We start from the raw sequence: 23056 nt of genomic DNA, 5'->3' as shown, positions 1-23056 counted from the left end.
GGTCTATAAGGTGCTGTCCGTGGTACTGATATGTTTTTGTCTCTCTCTGCCTCTTTTTCTTACTGTGGTCTTGACAAATTGACATCAGCTAGGGCTCAACAATCACTACTCCCCCACATCACACCAAAGACAATATTTAATGAACTACTGATTATAAATGCTAATAACAAACTATTCTACAGCTTTGTATTCATTGATTGTTTCAGTCCTATTCATTAAGCTTTTGCATTCTTAGAACAGTGTCATGTTACTTACTCATATCCAGTAACAGTTTTTCTAATCCCTTCTGCATTTTTGAACTGCAATGGTTGTTTTCAGCGTTGGGCACACACCTCAAACTCACACTTTCTAGCCAACTGGCCGCCCAGCTGAGTGTGTTTTTTGTTTTTGGGTGATTCATTTTTACATCATTAAAATGGGGGCTGTGCAAGATACCATTAATAACAATCTGAGGACGTGTCCTCATAGGTTGTTGTGCTCTCAAAACTGTGAAGCGATCTCGAAATCTCTGAGCTTAGCAGACGATGTGATCAACAGTCGTGTTGCCCAGAAACCTGGGGGGTATTCCAGAAAGCAGGTTATGTGACAAACCCGGGTAAGTTAACTCCCCAGCTGACACCCAGCGTTGTAGCAACATTGCCAGTAGGTTGCTGCAACATTGTGAAACAGCTGGTGGGTTAACTTACCCGGTTATGTTGCATAACCTGCTTTCTGGAATACCCCCCAGGAAGCTATCCACCAACACGTGAAATTTTCCCTTCTGTATAATCGCAATGACATGGGCGGAGATGTTTCAAAGATAACAGTCCTCCACTTGCCGTTCATTGACTTTTAAATTGCTCTGTGGCTTTCACCGATGCAAATCACATGACTCGTGAATCCACAGCACACACAGTGTTTCTCCTAGATGTCAAAAAGGGAGGAACGTCACATGAAAGGGCTAAGCTAGGTTAAGGAGTGTGCATTCCTCTTATCTTATCTCTCAATGCTTGCATCTGGCAGCAAGCCATATCAGAGAGAGAAAGAGTTTTAGTTCCAGTGATTTTTTTTGGTGTGTGTTTCTGGCTACATGGACTGTTGTTACAGCCTCAGCACACACATTCCAAATCCATTGTCTTGGCACACACAAGTCTGCAGTGTTCGTGAAAAAAGCAAATGGTTGATTTCACTTGATCCAAAATATCTGCCAAGGCTTGATTACAAATAGACCACAAATATACATATTCTTCTTCTTTTGTGACAGAACAACACAAAAACACAATACATCTCATCAAAGTCCATTTGCTAATCAACGTTCAAGTAATCAGATTCTCTTGTATTGATTTAGGAATATGTCAAAGCAATCAGTAGACTGGCATCCAGACAAATCTGCAGCCTCATGTTTTATTTGCCCTGGCAGATAGGTGTGGCCACCATCCCATTCAAATACATTTCCATCAGACCTGGCCTGGATCAGGCCAATCACAATCGCTTATCTGACATGGGGCAGGTTTGACAGCCCACGATAACAATAAAGGAAAGCCATTGAGGCATTTTTGTAAACAACCAATATTTTATTTTGTTGCTCTGATTGGTTGCCCATTGGTAACGCACTTTGGGAATCAAAAATGACCTGAGAGGTTCCAGACTAAAGACTTGAATATTCTCCAGTTTTGAATGTGCACGTCTGTAAGTAGGCTACGCGAACACTATGCAAGCGGCACTGCTGACATAGCCTACTCTACAGTGTATTTAGACTACATTTTTGTTAAAAAAAAATGGTTTACCAGGAGGCAGGTAAACGACAAAACATCTTTTACTTAACCAAAAATACTTTGACAACTACTTTCAATTTTACAACAATTAATATGGTGACAGTGGAGGATATATCTGTCTAGATTACAGACGCCTAGGGCCTACTTCTAACCTTGGCTGGTCGATGATGGATGCAAAAGACATCTATTTTGTGAGGGAAATATCTCACGTTTTAATTCCGAGAATCTATGACAATGTTCATTATGAAGCTCTTTGTTGGGAGGTCAGCCTCAATGCACAAAAGATGAAAGGGAAAGAAAGCTAATCAGTGGCATGATGGACTGTTGTGTTTACGTGAAAAACAAGAGACAGGCTTAAAGAGTAACTAAACATCTGTAATGTCATCCTTGGCCCTTCCCTTCATATGCAAAAAGAGAATAAGAAAAGAAAAAAGCTTTCAGGTGTAAAGTTGTGGTTGGGGGATTTGATCATGAATATTCATCAGCCAGTGGGTCTTACCAGCTGGCTCATCTCAGGGGACAGTGTTTCATTCAATGCCATGAAGAACCGAGGGGAAAAGAACATCACTATCTTTAGTCTTTATATGGAAATTCTGTGCTCAGGGAGGCACAAAAGATTCTGAATGATCCAACACACCTTCTGAACTCAGAATTTAAGGGATTGCCCTCAGGCTGACAGTCCAGGATGCAAAATTGCAGACTGAACCGGTACAAACTTGTTCCACTGTTTCAAAGAACCACTGGTTGATGAAATCGGATTTTAACATTTGAAACTACTGTCATTTTTAAGCTTTGCTTACTTTACAGAACTACTGTCTCACACTTCACATGAATCACTTAATATAAATCACTTAATACATTTTTGATTGAACTTGCATGTATGATCTATAGACTAAGTGTCCCTTACTTGGGCCCTTGATGATGAAACGGTACCCAGCAAAGGCACCCATTTCTCACATACAGCAATTTAACACAATGTTTTCAACCACTAGAGGTAAGGAGAATCTGGATTCATCACCAAATAATTAAGAATAACACCTTTTCAAAGAATTGTCTGAATTAAGACCAGGATCGCTGTCTGTAGCCCTGCATTAGTTGTAAATAGGCCTTCAACTCTACAAAGAGGTTTTGGTGTTTAGTTACTCTTCAAAAGGTTTCAAATGAAATGGCTACAGTTGGGAGTCTTTGCCTCCACAAGGTTTACAGTGCCGTGGAGAGAAATAAGTTATGTCAGACAATAAGATGGCAAATATCAGGCTGGCACAATAAAGAAAAGAAAAGAAAAAGAAAAAATAGTACAATAGTTCCCTCTAATCATCACAAGGATGGTTTGATCCACTCTAAGATCACACAAGGCTTCTTCCACAATCTTTTACCGCAGAGATGCACTGTGGAATTTGAGCCTGCTGTCACATCCTCAGCCTGTCATTATGTGTTGGTATTTTAATGGCCTGCTGCCTTTTTATTGATTGTGATTCTGGCTGCAGTCAAAGCACAGAGTGGCTATTAAGGAAATTCTTTAATGGTTTCCATTATTCCAGGACATGGTGTGTGTACAAAACGTGTCTTTAATTTGGCTTAGTGAAGCACAGAGGCATGTGCCTTGGTCTCTGGTGTTCATTTCATAATCTCATTTGTAGTGTACATTTAGAATTCAGATGAGGAGGAAGGTGGATATTTTAGTGCTGGGTGTTTGGCTTAGTAGTAATGAGGCTGGACTAAATGGGCTTGTACTATGGAGACATACTACTGAAGTATAGAGACATAAACACATTTCCAGACAAGTAGGACAACTTTAATGATTGGGAATTTGGGATTTCTTGATGTTAACATGCAGATCTTAGTGTTTGTGAGAGATCTTAAAATGTCCTTTGATGAAAGAATAATGTTTATTTCCCTTAAGTGTGGTCTCTCTCAGAGTCACAACACCAAGACTACTTTTCACAGCAAAGGCACCAAATGAGGGAGATAAATGTAACCATCAGTCCAAGGAAAAATATGATGCACACTGTGTTCTATCAAATTATTCAGACACTTATACGGCAAAGTCAATAGACTCACACATTAAAGGGGTCGTGTGCAATTGAAAACCTCCTTCTTCCCTAAGGGTCAATATACCAGGGTGAAATGGAGCTCCACTCTCAGGCCTGAAGCTACCCACGTGATCATCCAGTAAGAGGCATGCTGGCCGGTCACACAGCACCATTGATCCAGTGGTGTCAGCCATCAATGCGCTGGGCATGTTCCCAGCGTAGCAGGGCCATTTCCCTTCTCCTCTTCAGCCCTCCTCCCATGCCCCACCTCAACCTCTCAGATGTCCCCATTCTTCACAGCCAGTATCCTGTTGTGAGGCTCAATGATCCTCCCTGCACACCAGCCACCTCTCAGGGCAGTTTCAACCCTCCGCCCCCTCACACACACACTTAGGCCCCCAGAGAAGTTAGAAATACAATGAACTCGCTATGATGTCAGATGCTCGCTCACTTGGAAATGTTCAACTCGGAAATTTCCATTGAGAGTAATATCCTTAGAGATGTGCTTTCGTCATTCACTTATAGTAATTGTTGGTTGTTGGTATCGTGCTAGCTAACTGAGGCATACAGATAACTCAAAGAAGAACCATTGGCCTTTTCAGTAAAATATGTTTTTATCCTTAACTATGTGAAACATGAAAGCTGCCATTTTTCTCAAGGTGGCCAATGCTTCCTCCAAGCTTCAGTTTGGTACATTTCAAATTTAAATTGATGAGAGAAGCATCATCCTGACCCACATCCTGAACAATCTGTCAGAGTAAGCAAATACAGTGCCTCAAAAAAGAAATACAATAATGGGCTGCGTTAAATTGGAATGAATCAGGATTGTATAAAGCTCTCCCATGCAAAAAAAAAAAACCTTGTTCAGTGAATGACAACCCAATTGGCACTCAAGAGGACTACAGAAAAAGAAATATCACTCTTTAATATTTCAGGCTGGATTTTTAAATGAGAGTGTCTTAACCCCTGTCAAAGAGGGATGATGAATCCCAATTACATTCCCGCAGATGCTGTGTTGGCAGTCCCAGAACCTGCCGGGCCACGTCGCCAACCCCTCCACGGGACTCTAAGCTGGTCAGTATTAAAAATACATTAGTTATGATAATTCCCACAGCTTTCCAATAGCCAATGAGCCCTTTAGGGTGGCTGACATTAAGCCTGGAAACAGTCATTTCGCAAGATAAATAAATAAAACAAATGCTCATCGCCTCTCGCGGTGCCCTCCGTGTGAGGGGTGAGTGAAGAGGGATCCATGCCATCCTTGGAAATCTAATGTCAGCCACTGGTTATTAGAGAAGCAGGGTCAGTCAGGGACTGTCATGCCGAGTCTCTGAGCTGAGCTTTTTTAAGAAATTGAGAGGTACAAGAAAGGTGACCCATGTGACCCAAAGTAACCAGTGGAGCGTAACATTTTCATATTTTTGTGCTGATACACAACATTGAAAGGAATTCCACTGTAGTCTTTGTCAAAGCATGTGTAATATATTCTAACTGTCCAATTCAAGTCATTGCCATAAATATACCAAACATTAACATCACCTAAGGGCTTCTTAATTTGGAGAGACATATTTAATTTGAAGGTTCACCAATAAAACATTCTCAACAGGTCTCTTAATCAAAAATACTCAAGGTCGAAAATAAAAAGAAGAAGAAGAAGAAAAAGAAAAACGTACCACTGTTTGCTCAGTGGTCCCGGTGTTTTGGCAGGCAGCGTTACCATGAGTGATCCAGCTCCAGACCTCGCTTGCTCCATCATGATTCATTATCCTGAGCTGAGAGAAAGCATTGCACTGCCCTGAGGTGAGCCCACATCACACACACACACACTAAGTGTCTGAGGAACATGTGAATGGATGCAACAGATACCCCCACCACCACCAGAAGCCCCATCCCTTCACCAAGACATCTAACACTACGCATTTAAAATGGACCTGATGCCATCTGAATGTTGACATAAAACCTGTACCCAGAACATAGGTTAATGATCACCGCAGGTTTCAACACAGGTTAGACAGCGAGAGAGGGATGCTCAGGAGTCGGTCTAATGAGCGGCACGGAGCGGATGACTGTTAGTGGAAAAAACATCATCCCCTCAGTCAGATTCTGATTCACAAAAGCACACAGATGCTTACATACATTTTAACAAGCCCCTGGAGACTAAACTGGCCATTTTTACAATGGCTTAATATGCTGTCTTAAACAGTCGATGGCTGGAAACAGGATTCATATTTTTAAGCAAAGAATTTGAGAAAGAAAATTGGAAACTTCCTCACTCTTTTTATCCTGTACAGTCAACTTCCAGGAAAAATCACCTACACTGTCAATAGGTTATACAAAGTATATTTCTTGTCAATTCAAATCTCAACAAACCCTTGCATGGTAACACAAAGGGTTGTGGGGAAAAATATAAAATCCTTTCTATAGTACATACTACACCACAAAGGATCTGAATATATCCTTTCATTCGTTGTGATTTACCATACACATTACAGAAGGATTAAAGGCAATTTCACAAATGCATCCAATCTACAGTACTTCAGATGCAATAAATATATAACTGCACTGGCGAGCTTTGATATGTTGATCTGGCTAGTGGGCTGCATGAAAAATATGACCTCACACAGACTGGATGCAGCTTTACTTCACACAGCGATTCATTTGAGCGTGAAAGAGAGCCCGTGGAGTTGTTTACATCCCGGGAGCTGATAGAGGACTTCTTCACGTTGTTCATGTTAACTGCCGAGGTAGACTACTGGAAGACCAGGCACCTGAGGGGTAGCCCTGACAACAGACTGTCAATAAATATCAGGATGAGCGGCCATGTTGAGAATGTTTTTTTGGCCACCAGCACGTTTATTACAAAAGCATGCCATTTCCATGAGTAATTAAGGTGTGATAACAAACTAATACAAATGTGATATAACTCTCTATCATTCATGTCCTATACCGTTGGAATTATTGGGTGTATACCCTGAAACTGTACTAAATGTAAATCACTAACTGTAAACATTAGGTTTGTCACACACAGGTATACTATATATCTATATATCCAGATGAGGGAACACGACGAAGACAGCAATCCTCAGAAAGATCTCCTTTCATAATTGTGCTGATCCAAATATATCCACAAAAGGATGATAATGTCTAAATGTATTCCACTTTGCATTGAATAGACAGAGAAGCTTGTGATGATGTACGCAATTATCAAGCACAAAGGGGCTATGCTTACTTACCAAACAATTAGTGTGTAGGCTGTTGGTAATACTTCATTCGGTACATTAACTGAATATTTAGTTATCTAACAAACCTTGCTCTCTTAAAAAGAATTCTCCCCAGTTACTCAATGAATAAATGGAGGAATCTTTCTCTCTCTAAAGCCCATTTCTCGATACTGTAGCTTGACCCCCTGGTGTGCTCACCCCCTCAAATGTGAGGCTGATCAATGCCTGCACCCAGCATGGCTGCTCAAGCTTCATTAGTTTTGTTGGACCAGACCTAGGAAACAAATGATGGGAAAGGAGATCCACATTATATTGACTATTACAAAGGACACAAATGCTTTGTCTAGGCTAGTGGGTGGGTTGGGGTGTGTTGAAGTATGTGCAACTTTTTAATTTAACATGAATCACTGTCACTTTAAGAGCGAAATATGAATTTTATAGGGAAGAGAGGTAGGTTTCAAAGACACACAAAAAAGTAATCTTTTGTATGGGACCATCTTAAACATAAATATTTTTGCCTTTTGTCTTTTTGTTGAAATTCTAATGGTGTAAAATGCATCAGTCATGCTATGATAAAGAAAGCATTGTTTTTTTGCTGATCCATGGTCATTACAAACTGAAACTGTTTTTTAGAATTCGACCTGCCTTGTATTAGGCTGTATTGTTTAGACTCATTAAATTAATCATCGCACACTCATTTAGCAACTGTGTAACGCAGGAGCTAGAGACCCATTAAAGCACAGCAAACGGACCATTAACTTAAAAGCCATAATTACTTCAACAGACCACAACTCAAATACAGTTATTCAACACATAAAACATCCAGTCTTTGATTAACATGTGCAGTAGGACCAGTCATGCTGATACGTATTCTAAAACAGGTGAATCCTTGACTACTTTTTGCCCTCTATGTCTCTCTCTCTCTCCCTCTATTCACCTAGTCACGCTATTCATCTATAACACGAGTGAATTTAAGCATTCTAGGTCAACTCTCCACGGCTGCAGTGTGACTCAAGAATGAAAGGGCATGTACAGGGATGTAGCAAAAATAGAAGCTGGCCAGAGAAGTCAGGACTTTGACAAAGCCCAGGACATGTTCGTTCCCTGACCTGAATCACCAACAGGGCTCGTGAGAGTCTAGCTCACACGAGAAATGAAAATATGCAAGATAAGGACGACCTTTTGTTCTTAGAGGCAAGATCTCGGTCAACACAAGATGCTCGAAACTGAAATGTTTTTGTCCATTCTGCATTCGTGGAACGTATGAACCAAACCGACGGTCTGAGCGTGTCTGGTCAATGAGGGTGAGTACTGCAACACGTCCTTGACAAATTGAAAACATGAAACAATGAAACCATTTATTTTTCATTCATTCCATAAAATCTCTCTGACTTACACCAATCCTCTGTTGTCATGCCAGTTAGTTGTGCTGGAGAGGTTCTGGCATCGTTTGAGTCTCCTGGGGCTTAGTGGAGTCAGCACTCAGCCAGGATCTGAACATTCCCTCCATTTTAACCTCACTTGCAGTTCTACCTCCTGCCAAGTTACATCTTCCTTCAAACAGCATACATCTCCGCAGGACAATGTGGGCGCAGAACACAGGTGTCCGCCTGTGACCTGCATGATGTTGAAATGGTAAGGTGTGATACATTAAAGCAGTAATTGCTGAGAAAGTTGGGCAAGGTGTGGATGAAGAGGACTGCACGTGTTCACATGTTCCTTGTCGCCATCAGGAGCTGTGAACACAAGGCTTTGGAAGAAAGTCGTTATCCCTCCCTTCTTCAGAGGATACTCACGGAGCTGCACAGCATCTTGAAGGTGACAATGCCAGGCGTCCCCTCCCAAGGTGCCACAGTACTTATTTCATTGTCTATTAAGTCTAAACAGATTAGTGAGAAACTTTGAGGTAACCCCCTGTTGCAATCTTGGCTACTGGCTAACAAAAACTCTCCTTTTCATGTGAGAGTGTGATTAGTGTGGGCACCCTGTTGGCAAATTTTAGCAGTAATTTTCCATAGCCTTTGACACCCCACTTAAAAACCCTGTTATAGTACGTCCCCCAACCAGATGAAAAGTGGTGTCTTGCAACTCCATAGCACCACTAAGACTGAAATCCAGGGGATGATTACTGCACAAATAATCAACATCAGCCAGCTACATCCTGAAGCACAGCAGGCAGTGGGGGGTTGGTGTGGGGGGGGGGGGGGGGGGGCGATGGATCATCATGAAGGAAAAAAGAGGTTAGTGAATGAGAAGAGGGAGAAAGGAAGTGAAGGAAGAGGAGGAAGAAAAGAGAATAAGGGGAGAGAAAGAGTAGAGAGTGGAACAGCAGAGAAATTGAAAAATAAAGAAAGAGAGAGAGAGATGGCAACAAGGATAGGGAGGGAAAGGCGAGAGAGACAGAATGGAGAGAGAAGGGGAGAGGAGAGAGATGGTGAGAGAAGGAGGAGAGTGGAGGTTTGGGAACTTTTCAATTACAGTGTATACAGACAACAATGGCCCAGATTTCAGCAGAATGTAGCTGTGTACAGCCCCAGGGAAAAGCTCATTTAGCCCTTCTTCAGTTCTCCTATCCTCTCCTCACACAAATTACAGAGGAGATGGAATATTTAATGCATTTCTTTTGTTGCACAAGCAATTGCATACTTTCATATTGTTAGATATCACATCTCCCTTGCCTGGGAGAGCTTATTCTCCTCAACGACATGACATGAAGAACTTTCTGTTGCATTTCAAATAAAACAAGGTTTTTTAAATGGAGGGCATACCTATATCTTAGATGGACCTCTCATGTAATTGTGACTGTTTCATTATCTTGTGACCCCTCATTATTAAAAATTTACCATTTCAATTTGGGGTTGAAAGTGGATAAAAGGTGCTGTGACAAATAACACTAAAACAAGCCAAACTGAGTATTGTTATATATTATGCGGACTATTGATTCCATTGCGCAATAACAGAAATGATGTTTCCCTTATGTCATTATACCCTAAATGATTTATATTTGAAAATGTGTAATCCTATCAATTGTATAAAATTAAATAATACTTGATCATGGTGACAGGGATAGTATACTAATCGTGACAGGGTTGTCCAATGAGATTTACCATCAAATCTGCGACAGCCTTTTAAATTTACATTACATTTAGTCATTTAGCGGAAGCTCTTATCCAGAGCGACTTACAGTAAGTACAGGGACATTCCCTGTACTTACAAGTAGGGTGAAGTGCCTTGCCCAAGGACACAACGTCATTTAGCACGGCCGGGAATCGGACCGGAAACCTTCTGATTAACCTCTCAGCCATCAGACCCGCCCACCGCCCCCACCCCCGCCCCTAAATTGAACGCTATGTTCCTCACTCAAAATCGTCCTTCTCAACGTTTTTGTAAAGGAAAGAAAAAGGTGCAATGGCCTTTTAATTCAAAAAACACACGCAAGGATGACTAAACAAACAACTTGTGCTATCAGACAACATGTCCATACCATCCAGATCTACTTTTCATATGAGCCTTTGTTAAAAGTTGAGACAGCCTAATTGAAGATGTATCTCATGTACCTGCCACTCAACTTCTCTTCATAATCCACAGCCTCCAAGGACCCGCTTTCAACTAAAGTCACTCAGTTGTCACATATCCTTGAAATATGTCAACCGTGTGCCAGGTAGCTGTGATATTGCCATGAGAAAAGGGAAAACTATATCAGCTGCTGCTCAACACCTGTCTAAGCAATCAGTGAAATGACAGATGGATTGCATCATTTGGGAAAGGAGATCAGAGTCGAAACTACAGAAAGCTGATCAAGTTGCAGGCGTCAATTGGGTTTGTTACAGTTTCACCAAAGCCGATAATGTAAAGCCTAAATCATTTCTTTTTGAAAATGTATTGTCCTATCTTTTATATAAGTAAATAACACTTGCTAATGGTGACAGGGATAGCTACCTACAAAGTGACGGTTGTTGTTAATGATTAGTGATAACGTGCATCATCAGTGGTTTATTTATTTATTAATAAAGAAGACTACGATGTCGAGCTACATGCGCACAATGTTTCATTTGTCCACATCGGGGCCACGTTCTACTGTCGGTTCCTCTACAACCAACCAGTTTCTCAGTCACACAACTCGTGCGGGATGAGGAGGGTACCTGCAGCTCGTGCATGAAATGTTTTCAATGAGCACTGCACTGACCGGAGCGGATCAAGATATTGATTGAGGATTGATAAATATCAACAAGTGCCGTCATATAAAGTTTACTCGGCTTATATTTGTTATTTTTGGGGGTATTCATTTTCACTTTATGGTAATTGCATGTGTCTTACCTCGAAATCAGGGTCTATTAAAATCCTCGCGCGTTCTGGGTGTTCTTTCTGCAGAGCAGTAGACCGCGGTTTACGAAGTCGCTTAGGACATTGGACTCCAACATCTGGAATGTATACCTGTGGGGTTCTATATTTGATCTCGACCACGGTGCGATGAGAGAAAATTATTGAGCACTTGAAGGACGTTTGAGAAACTGATTAATGAGACATAATTGGTCTACACTCGCATTCAAAATTCAGGTACAGTACGAGATGACAACGTATGTACTATGTATCCTGTCAATTGAACACTCAAAATTAAATTGAGAAAAAGGTTCAGGGGATGTGATGTGTGTCAGACAGCACATTAACAGTCAACCAAGGCTGTTCTGTGTTAATTAAGTACCCCATTTGGGCTACGTTGTTCATGTTGTCAAATATGTTGCCATTACAGGACCCATGTGAAGTTTGGAGAGGATGAGGAGTGGTTGGGAGAAGCATGAGCTGTATTGGTGTTCGAGGACCGTCTGCGGTGCTCCTGTGGGAGGGGGTGCTAGCTCTCATTCTGTGCTGCTGTTGTTGGACGGTGGCTTCTGAAGGTCCTAATGATGGCTCTTCTGGGCCCCTGGGGTGGCTGCTGTCTGACAAAGGGCCCTTCCATCACTCCCTGGAGTTCACTGAGACAGTGGAGAGACACCGACAAGGGTTTACCACCAGATACAAGATCTACAGGTGAGATATACAGTGGAATGTAAGTGTGTGTGGTAGTCTTTCCTGCTTGTTTTTCTCTCCTTTGAAAGCATCTTAACAAACACTGCCAATGCTTGCGTGGCACATAGTGCTTTTTTGTGACACTTGATTCTGCCAGCGTAGTTGGTTATGTGTACTGTTGTCAAAGTCACATTACTGCACCTAACTTTAAAATGGATTATGATGAGCGATTAGGCCTATGCATATGGCATGTCCATCAGATACATGCTGTATGGAAAGTATTTTCAGTTAAATTGAAAGTTCTATCATTTAGGGCATTACTATATCTGTTTAATGTGTATTGTTGATAAACATGACACAGGATAACTAAAACATATTTAATTTGTGCATTTCTTTGACATTTTGTAAAAGATGTTACAGACAGTGTGCCATTTAAAACTTCACAATACTACATGGGACAATACTTGCTCTCCCTCTTGTGGCTAGGAGTTACACTTAGCTTATACTACAGTCTTAAACCATATAGTATTCATTCTCTATGAATCCATGATAATAAAAAAAAAGTGATTTATAAGGACTACAGTAAAACATCTTGCAGAAGTATTCATCCCCTTTCAAACAATTAACCTTTTTCAATCTCACAGCCTAATGTCTTTGGGGGGTGCTGATGTGCTACAGACTTATGAAAGTCAATAAATGCAATATTTGGTCTTGAAACATGACCACCTGATAGTTCATGTAATCATGCTTATGAATACTTATGCAAATGTGATATTTAGCTTTAATTTTTATATTTGCAAGTAAAAATAAATCCTGTAAATATGGGGTATAGTGTGTAGATAGGCAGGATTTCATTCTGGATATCTTGTTTTTTTACATGAAAAGATAGTGAATAGTTGCTGCATTATCTAGTGCACCATGAGAATAGATAGCATGTAGTTATCTGTCTGATTTTCTCCACTCTTGATTACACATGGCCCCAGGTCAGTGCAGTATGCAGTTGGACAGTTCTCCACCATGCCTAGCCTCCAGTTCCTATAAAATGTACCGGGTGGTAAATCAGCCCCAGGCTAACTCGGCCTACCAACTACAGTGCCCATCAAGCATTGACTGAGGGAGACACTCAGTCTGTCCCTCGTTATGATGATTGGCTGTAATGACACTCTCCACACTGTCCTGATTTGCCAATTATTATCCTTGCCGATCTTTTCTGGTGGCAGTTATTTGATTGCCTCCCACGAGGAAATGGATGCATTGCAGAAACACTGAGAGATTGCGATGGGACAGAGAGGAAAGACGTGTTTGGCATGCCGCAGGCAGAGTAGATCCCAGTTTACACAATGCTAAATGTAAATATAAGATGATTTTTCTGCAGTAGGGCAGTGCTCAGCTAGCTAGGAATGGTTCCTACAGTGGTTAGCGGAGTGGTTTGGGGGTGGGGGGGGGGGGGGGTGTTTCATTGGTAAACCTCCCTGACTGAAGGTCTCTGGTTCAGGATGCACTGATGCTCTTGAAGCTTGGCTCAGCCCATTATGGTTCATGGGCACTCATGGTTAGACGGGACAGCACGTTGTAGTTTATTGTTCCTCCAGCACTTTCGGTCAGGTCACTTGTTCAGGGCCACTCTGCTGGCAATTTATGACACTGATAATGCATGTACAAGAACTGCACTCAAGTCTCATTAGGACTTCCATGCAGTGCAAGAATTAGACCATTAACCCATTTTATCTGTGTGGGTGTCTGTGATGCAGTGTTCCCATCTACAAACAATGCTTAATTTTTATAACTGGCGTTTAAAAAAAGGTAGGAAGCCTAGGAGAAGTGCACTATCTGGTTAAGGGGCCCATACTCCAACACTCCTTCAGTCTGGTAAACATGCATGAGTTTCTCAGGAGCCATTGAGGACATTGTCAGAGTAAATTCCAACCAACCCCATGATGGTTTTCCTCCGAGCTGTGTGCAAATACAAGCGTTGCAGGACAAATTACAGAGAACTCACTGCTGTATCTGCTCCAGGGTATCTTGGTGTTCAGTGTTGAGTGTAGTCTGGGTTACCAGTTTGTGTCTTTCTGTTTTGCAGTTTGTATTTTTCTTAATCCACCATTACTTGCATTAAACTAACACAATGTTGTCAGCTTGCCACAAAAAAACAACTGGGAGAATATGGAAGGCTTCTTGTAATGCTTTCCGCTTTATAAATGCATATCCACCAATGGAGAACTCTCAGTCTCTGACAGGCAGGTTGTGACATTCTCAGGGAGTTTGGCCGATGGAAGGTCAACAGTCTGGCGGTGGAGAAGCGTGACTGGAGCATGTTGGCTCCACCCCTCGACCCCGAGTTCATGCACACCATTCGTCAGCTGGGGAGGAGGCCCACCCTCCGGAGGATCACGGACAGCATCATCAAGAAGTACGGGACGCATCTCCTCCTTTCAGCCACTCTGGGAGGTACAGTACCGGAAAGAGAGGCTTACCATCCAGCTTTGTTCCACGGAGGTTTAAAAAGATTGGTTAGTTGTGGGAGATGCAGTACAGTTGCTACAGCCTTCCCCTGCGGGCAGTAGAGAATAAGCTTGTTCCTCCGTTTGACCCACATCCCAGTACCACCAGACTCAAATATCGTCTTGTCCTCTGGGACACTTCAGCATGTCAACACTAAACTCTCCCCCTGCTCTCGAAAGCATGCTGCAGTCTCCTGCTACTTACACAGACTTCTTTCCATTCTTTCTAGTTCTTTACTGATAATCAGAAGGCTTTAGATTCCTTGGATGGTAGTTCAATACATAATTTATTTATCTTTTAGAGCTCTGTTACAGAATGTTTTACATTCAGCAAGAGAGAAGAGTGTACATACCCTGAAACATACTAATCTCTCCCCAACAGGACTAAAGTTGGATAACAATAAATACTTGATCATTTAGCGAACAAAGCTCTATTTTATATGCTTGCCATCAGGGGAGGAGTCCTTGACCATATTTGTGGACAAGAGGAAGTTGAGTCGAGGCCAGGAAGTCGTCTCTGGGGTTGAGGCTGGACCCAGGGTCCGACCCGGGAGCAGCAGAGGCAACAGCACGGGTGCAGTGACCTTGGAGGCGCTCCACCAGCTGGCTGCGTCTTACTTCACCGAACGGGAGAGCACCCTCCGCAGGCTGCACCACCTCCAGATCGCCTCCACTGCTATACGGGTAGGAGACTAACACTCTCATTCTACTTCTACTGTCCCCTGGGGGAATTATACAGCCCCCAAGATACTCTGCAGCCTGGGGTAACCGTTGACCGTGGGGTAATTACTACATACTGCCCCAGGGTAACTTTGTTGACCCAGGATAACTTTGTTGACCATGGGGTAAGTAATCGGCCCCTGGATACTCTGCTGCCTGAGGTAATTCTGCTGAGCCACAGGTAATTATACTGTCTCCGTGTAGTTAAATTGACCCAAGGTTATTTTACTATCCCAGTTCAACCCTGCTGATCAATAGTAACCCTGTTGACCTGGGGGTAATTCTGCTGTCCTGGAGTAATCTGGGATTAATATCTGAGGCCCCAGGGGTATATATTCTGTCTTTAGTGCATGTTGGAAAGATCCGTTTGGGTTGATGGGTTTTTTCCACCTGGTTTAATTGGGGCCAAATTGGTTTTGAACTATGATATGTGGAGCTTATCCTTTCAAATGAGGAAAAATGACTGACAAGGGGCCAGTATTCTGTCAGCTTCCAGGCGGCATAGAAAAAAGAGGTGGCGAAGCATATCAACGTTGCCTTCAGAGCACTGGTGACTGGCAATGAATACTTCTCTGGGATTGCATCAGGCTAATGAATTCATGTCAAAGAGTAATGCCGCAATTTGACTAACTACTCCAAGGGCAATAAAGTCAAATGGACAGGAGTATGTCAGCACATTATACAGTATTCAGACCACCAGCACCGTGCTATCTGGCTCAAATATGCTGACAAGGAAAGACGGGAGACAAATTCTAATAGTGTTTCCCTACTACAGTGGATTGATCCTGAATTCAGTCATATAACAGGCATAATATAGCATGCTCATTCATCAAGGTGAGGAGCATACCTGGGTGCTAAGTAGCTATTGATTAAGAAAAGCAGCTGCCTAACTGAGAGTGTGTTAGCTAGAACCCACAGTATTAGCGTGATGGATAGCGGATATCATTGCCTTCATTTCCACAGAGGCTTGCTGCCATTAGTCAGCCATTTTGCGGTGTGAGCAGTATGTCACGCTCCTGAACACAGAGTTATGAAGAGGTTACAGTGGGAGGGCGGCGAAGAGCCACCTGTTACTGTTATTCATGAAACACATATGGTTGTTCCAGAACTTTCCACCACTTGACAGAAACTCCCAGTCTTAACGTATCTTTTAAAAGTAGTTGAAGCAAGCAGCCCTCTTTGATGAGGTTTCATTTACTGTGATAAATGGCCTGGTTCTGACTGTTGTTTTAGAGCTCTGTATAAGATGGATGGAGTGAATATGGGTAGAGATTAAAGATGTGTATCATTTTGCATTGATCGATGTTCCTTTATGAACTCATAAGCTAGGTACACTCACACACACGACCTTGCACAGGCTAGGCAGAGATGTGTCTGGATTCAGAATCAGAATCAGAATGGGATTTATTCGCCATGAAAGTTTGCACAGACAAGGAATTTACTTTGGCAGGAAGGTGCATACAATAAACATATACCTAAAATTTAAATATGCGGACTATCTATAATAAGGGTACATAAACTAGCAGTACTAAGTGGGATTCGAATATAATTAAATATACAACTATTCTTTGAATATTGAACCTTCCTCACAGGTGTCTGAAACCCGAACGGGCCCCCTTGGATGCAGTAACTATGACAACCTTGACTCTGTCAGCTCGGTGCTGGTTCACAGTCCGGAAAACAAGATTCAGCTACAAGGTATGTCTGAATTGGGGATTGCAGATAAGGTACTTACTTACAAAATCTCTTTGGATACACAGATCTGTGAACATGACAGATTCACTGACAGCGTCTGTAACATACTGTAACAGATGCCCATTCCACAAAGCTAGGGTATTGAGAAGCCGGTTGTCTCAGCATGTGAAATGAAGACAGTTCTCGTTTGATTGGCAGACATTGTGCTCTGTACTTTTCTGGGTGGTTTAACCCTTGTGCTGCCTTCGGTTCACATGACCCAAAGGTTCATAACGAACCATCGTTGTGTTTACCCAATTTTACCCAATACAAAAACTTTTTTTTTTTTTCTTTTAACCTTTGCAATGTGGGGGGGTCTGAGACAGCCCAACGGTTAAAAGAAAATGCTTCACTTTGTTTTGTATGCGGTAAATTTGTCGCAATACGACGGTGGGTCACAATGACTGATGGGTCAGAATGACCCGAAGATAACACAAGGGGTAAGCAGTAGATATTTGTGCTGGGAGAAGTGGGATACCTTCATTACTGTAGAAATTGCATCACTTTTCAAATCCCCCCTCCCCCCCAGGGCTCCAGGTCATCCTGCCAGGCTACCTGCGTGGGCGCTTTGTCCAGGCCGCCCTCAGCTACATCGGCTGCAACTCGGAGGGCCAGTTTGTGTGCCGGGCCAGTGACTGCTGGTGCCAGTGCAGCCCAGGTTTCCCCCAGTGTAACTGCCCTCGGACTGACTTGCAGGCACTGCAGATCAACATGCAGCGCATGCAGGAGGCCTGGACTCTGGCCAACCTCGAGTTTGAAGAGTCAGGTGTGTGTCTTGTCGGTAACTCCAACACAACTCTTTGTCTTGGTTATTTGTCTAGAATTGTCTGTCAACTTGTTATAATTTTGTTCATTTCAATGCAGAGATAGGCAGGTTTCTAGGTTAGGCAGCTAACTTTGTGTATGCTAACATTAAAGTTCAGTTTAACTATGGGACACTCGTGTGATTCTGTAAGGTTGAAGAACCTTACAGAGCTCAAGGAACAAAAAAAGTTCGGAAAAAAATAGACTGCAATTAGAGTATTTTCTATAATAGTTACTTAACTCATGGGTTACCATAACAGTCTTACTTAGAGTAGGCCTACAGCTCGTCTTGCTTTATTCAGTTGACCCTGACAGATGCTAAATAGGAATAGATTTCCCCAGCCAGATGAGTTATGACAGATTGTTCTTTAGAATGCAGTGATGAACAGACGCCATGAATAAAATAAACCCTGACAAAATCTCGGGCAGAGCTGCTTCTCTGAGCATATTGTGAGTCTTTCTTCATCACTTCCCTTGTTTACTTTTCTGGCACAAAGAGACGAGCATTTAGATAGCGTTGCTAAACTGAATCTGAGGCGTTTGGCCAGAAGTAAACTCTTCTTCTTCGTGTTCTCTCTTCCAGTGGAGTTCCAGAGCTTTGTTGGTAGGCTGCCAACCCATTACGCTGTGAACACATCTGTCGTGGAGCACTTGTGGAGGATGGATGCCGGTCTGCTCCAGCGCTACCGTCACCTGGAGACCAGTAGCAGCCAAATCCTCGGCAAGGCAAGGCGTGCCGCTAACAAGCTCTTCAGCCTGAGCAAGAGATGCAGAACGCAGCCCAGAATAGGCCTGCAGAGAGAGAGGTGAGGAGCAGGGGGAGGGGGGGGGGTGGAAGAGGAGGAACGGGGGAGGAGGGGGGTGTAGGAGGATCGGGGGGAGGGGCTGGTAAAGTAGGGAGGGGGAGGGAGGTTCGGGTGGTTTGGAGATGAGGGGGGGGGAGGTGGTTGGTATTTATAGGAGCCCGCGTTAACCCCAGGTTCCCCAAACTTCCTCACGTGTAATTATGCAAATGATTTATGCACCGCGCGCTGAGGCACTTTCATAAATTGAGGCAACTGAGTTCGGGAGGGAAAGAGAAGTGCTGATGGTAGGACAGGAAGTGCTGATGGTAGGACAGGAAGTGCTGATGGTAGGACAGGAAGTGCTGAGGGTAGGATAGGAAGTGCTGATGGTAAGACAGGAAGTGCTGATGGTAGGACAGGAAGTGCTGAGGGTAGGACAGGAAGTGCTGATGGTAGGACAGGAAGTGCTTTGGGTAGGACAGGAAGTGCTGATGGTAGGACAGGAAGTGCTGATGGTAGGACAGGAAGCTTCACCTTGGAGGACTACGGAAGGACTGACTGCTACTGTTACTTCTGCTTGTCCCACCAGCCCCACTGACTCAGTAGATAACCATATGAGAAACTGTTTAACCTCAACTGTTCTACAACAGTGTATCCTCCCCCATCGACTATGAATAGTTCTGTCAAGGCCGTTAAGGTGTTTGGGCTCCACAGCTACCTAGATCTCCAGCCCTTTTATCATAACTTTATTCTGCCTGGTGCCTCTCTCCAGACTACTCTGTTTTGATAGCCATTCTCATGAATGGAATTAACTAAATGACACAATCCATCAGCTCCACTGGCAAATGCAGGCTCGGATTCCTCAATCCACAATCCAATTACACCGCTTTATCACTACCCCTCCAGTCATAAAAATGAGGATTTGATAGAGGTTCCAAATTATTGGACGAGCCCATTTATTCCCTTGTGTTTTATGAAACCTAATCGAAAGGCCATATTTATATTTGGCTCATAGTTTTTGTTTGTTTAGTTTTTGCTTTGCTTTGCGATCGTATCCTCATTGGATTGTCAGGTAGGCTATATTCATAAATTTGAAGACGGGAAAATATGTGTGTTCTTGGCTCCAAATCACCCCACCTGTCTACTCAAGGGAAATCCTCCATATTAAAATGTTTTGGTCAGATTTGGCATCTATGGCAGCAGCTGGGCATGAAATGAAGAGGTTTGTTTTTCCCACATTTTATCGTCTAAATTGGCAATATTGTTTCTATGCAGTGGCAATCAATGTACAAGTTTTCTTTAATTCCTTCAATAGAAAAAGTAACAGGCTGAAATTTGAATGGCAAGCAAAGCCCTCCCAATGCGTCTTGATTAGCATCACACTTTCCTAGACCAGAAAGAAAGACTTTTACTGTACATTGTGTTCCTTGTTCTCTGTTCCCCAGACCACTCCGCTACTGGCTGAGCTACATACTGTCCATCTTGTACTGCAGTGAGAACAACCACATAGGTGTATACAGTGAGGACACCCGGAGCTGCTCCTGCCCCTACCACCACCCCCCCTGCCAGGGCCCCATCCCCTGCACTGTGGGAGAGGGCCCTCGCTGTGCCTCCTGCTCCACAGAGAACCGCACACGCTGCTCCGGCTGTAACCCAGGCTTCGCCCTGGGCCAGGGGGCCTGCCGGCCTGCCGTGCCCGACCCCACAGACCCCTACCTGGGCTTGGAGAGCGACCGGGACCTGCAAGACCTGGAGCTACGCTACCTGCTCCAGCACCGCGACCCCCGCATCGCCCTGCACGCGGTCTTCGTCAGCAACGACGTGCGGCTCAACGCCTGGTTCGACCCCTCCTGGAGGAAGAGGATGCTGCTGACGCTGAAGAGCAACCGGGTCCGATCCAACCGCGTGCACATGCTGCTGGGCGTGTCCCTGCAGGTGTGCCTGACCAAGAACAGCACCCTGGAACCAGCGCTCTCTGTGTTTGTCAACCCGTTCGGAGGCAGTCACTCAGAGAGCTGGACCATGCCCATAGGCCAACACGGCTACCCCGACTGGGAGAGGACCAAGCTGGAGATACCCCTGGACTGCACCAACTGGACCTTAACTCTTGGAAACCGATGGAAGAGCTTTTTCGAGACTGTGCATTTCTACTTGCGGGGGAGCCGGGTCAGGGATTCCGGGGGGGCGTTGGGAGGTGAGCACAGAAACACGACGGTGTTGGTCGAGAACCCCGAGGTCACAGAGCCTTCCCAGGATATGGGCTACATGAAGATCAACAGCATGCAGCTGTTTGGGTACAGCATGCACTTCGACCCGGACGCTATCCAAGACCTGATCCTGCAGCTGGACTACCCGTACACTCAGGGATCCCAGGACTCGGCCCTGCTGCAGCTGGTGGAGATCCGATACAGGGTCAACCGCCTCTCTCCTCCAGGGGCTCAGCCCTTGGACCTGTTCTCCTGTCTGCTGCGACACAGACTCAAACTGTCCAGTTCGGAGGTGACCAGGATACTATCTGCCCTGCAAGCTTTCATTGCCAGTCAACCTAACTCTGTGGAGTACGAGGCCACCAAACTATGTAGTTAGTAGCCAACGGGGTCCTAATATGTGATGTTTTTGTGCTGTTATTTAGACAATGACAACAGACATCAGCATCATGGCCTATAGGCTATTGTATCGTCAGCAGGATCCATTTGTGTGGGTGTTTGCAGTTTCTGGCTTTATTGTGTATATATATATACGTGTAATTAAATGTGATGTTTTTATCATGCTCAGAAATCAACTTTGCTTTCATACTGCTTTTTACAAAAGGCGAACGTTTCTGGGTTTCAACGTGAAACTCTATAAATCAAACCCTGTGATGTATATCTTTAAAGAGATATTTAAATTGCAAAGACATTTTAATGCTTGAAATGACTGCTGGAGAGAGGAGAGGACAGGAGGGGAGAGGAGAGGAGGAAAGGAGGGGAGAGGAAAGGAGGAGAGGGGAAGATAGGAAGAAAAGGAGAGGGGCTGTGTGTGATTTGTGTTGGTGTTGCCCATCTGGAGCAGTGGAACACAAGGTCTCTATTAACCAACGAGGGGGAACCTTGGCACAGATTACAGTAGTGTTTTTGAGGGGGAGGAGGGGGGGTGCAGCCTCTCTCTGTTCCTCCTCCCTCTGTCATTCACACTTGCAGTGATGGATGAACTGGGGGGTGGGGTGGTGGGGGGGACCAGGAAGGAGGAGGGTGGGGGGCACAGACATGCACAGAATCACACAGCGGTGTAGGTATCAATGACAGAGATGGTTCGCCTCTCCCTGCAGGAGGGAGTTAAGGGCTTACAGGGGTTCTTCACACCGGGGGGGGGGGGGGGGGGGGCAGCCTGAACCCCCCCAGAGGCTGTCCACTCTGCTGCTACGTACAGCCTGACTGAGCCTGCTGCGTATGACTTGCATCTAAGGGAGGATTGTGCAGACTTGTAGCTTCATCAAGATTCTGAGGAGATATTCTCCAGAGGTTAAGGGAGAATGTTGGTGCTGCTGTGGCCACCGCTCACTCTGAATGTAAAGAGACTGCCTGCGAGCAGAGATGATTGTGAGAGGACTTGCTACTTCCTTCTGTTCCCTCACCCAGGCTCAGGCCATCACTACTGTGTTTAGGTGCACTTGTGTATCTTATTCAGGTAAAACCATAAGGACACTGTACAGGCAATTATTTTTGTTGTTGTGTAGGTCTGCAGTATCAGGATTTTACCATGGTAGTTTCAGTGTGATTCCATTTGTAGGATGAGGAAGATGAAGAAAAATGAGTCAGACTCGCAATTTTACTATACTTTTTGTAAAAGCCGAGATGGATTTGCCCAAGTGTAAATTGAACAGAAACTGGATTGACTTCAGAAGTTAATAGACTACACCCTTTCAGAGGGGTCTGAATTAAATGTATCAACATATCATTTAATTGTAAGTAAAGATCTTCCTTGCAATAGTATTTAAAAAATGCCTGTCATTTTAAACAATTCTGGATAAACAAAACCATACAATGAAAAAGAACAAATCACCCATGAACCATGAGCTCAAACAGGCAACTCCTCTAACCACCTGAGTGCCCTATGGGACTATCTGTTTATGGTGTATTTCAGATCTCAGGGAAAGAGAAGAAAGTCCTTACTGTGGATGGAGTACCATAAACAACTTGTTTGTTAATTAATAGTTGTCAAGAAGCATCACTTGCTATGCATTGGATTCTTGGCTTAGAAACCACAAAAGGTCACACACATGCGCAAACACACAAACCATGGGGGGAAAAAACTGAAAGATAAAACACACACACACATACACTCCTGAGTGATTAGAGAAGACGAAGAGGGCAGCGGGATCAGCGTGCGCACACAAGGACACGCACACCTTCGGACACACACACACTGAGTGATTATCTCAGGCTGAGGGGTGGGCAGGTCTGAGGCCCTCAGAGAAAACACGAGTTAGACTGATGCGTGTGTCTGTTTTACAAGCGT

At 43.9% G+C, this 23056-nt stretch overlaps 2 protein-coding genes across 2 annotated transcripts in view; both read left to right on the top strand.

Moving 5' to 3' along the window:
- Positions 1–23056, top strand: part of zbtb41 (zinc finger and BTB domain containing 41) — a 168664-nt gene that overhangs the window by 74304 nt on the left and 71304 nt on the right. The window lies entirely within an intron of this gene.
- Positions 8633–21270, top strand: LOC136958944 (BMP/retinoic acid-inducible neural-specific protein 3-like). The gene is made up of 9 exons (XM_067253102.1): positions 8633–8643; positions 8742–8854; positions 11904–12036; positions 14273–14463; positions 14971–15200; positions 16829–16934; positions 17500–17736; positions 18358–18580; positions 20005–21270. Exons 1-9 carry the CDS (start codon positions 8633–8635, stop codon positions 21143–21145), a joined length of 2385 nt encoding a protein of 794 aa, XP_067109203.1. The 3' UTR covers positions 21146–21270.

The sequence above is a fragment of the Osmerus mordax genome, chromosome 16 (genome assembly GCF_038355195.1).
Source record: "Osmerus mordax isolate fOsmMor3 chromosome 16, fOsmMor3.pri, whole genome shotgun sequence".
Taxonomy (NCBI): domain Eukaryota; kingdom Metazoa; phylum Chordata; class Actinopteri; order Osmeriformes; family Osmeridae; genus Osmerus; species Osmerus mordax.
This window is presented reverse-complemented; position numbering and strand designations above follow the sequence as displayed.

Coding starts and splice junctions, on each gene's coding strand:
- LOC136958944 (XM_067253102.1), top strand. Junction 8,855..11,903: donor GCCAGGCGTCCCCTCCCAAG/GTGCCACAGTAC, acceptor TGGCTTCTGAAG/GTCCTAATGATGGCTCTTCT. Junction 17,737..18,357: donor CCTCGAGTTTGAAGAGTCAG/GTGTGTGTCTTG, acceptor TCTCTCTTCCAG/TGGAGTTCCAGAGCTTTGTT.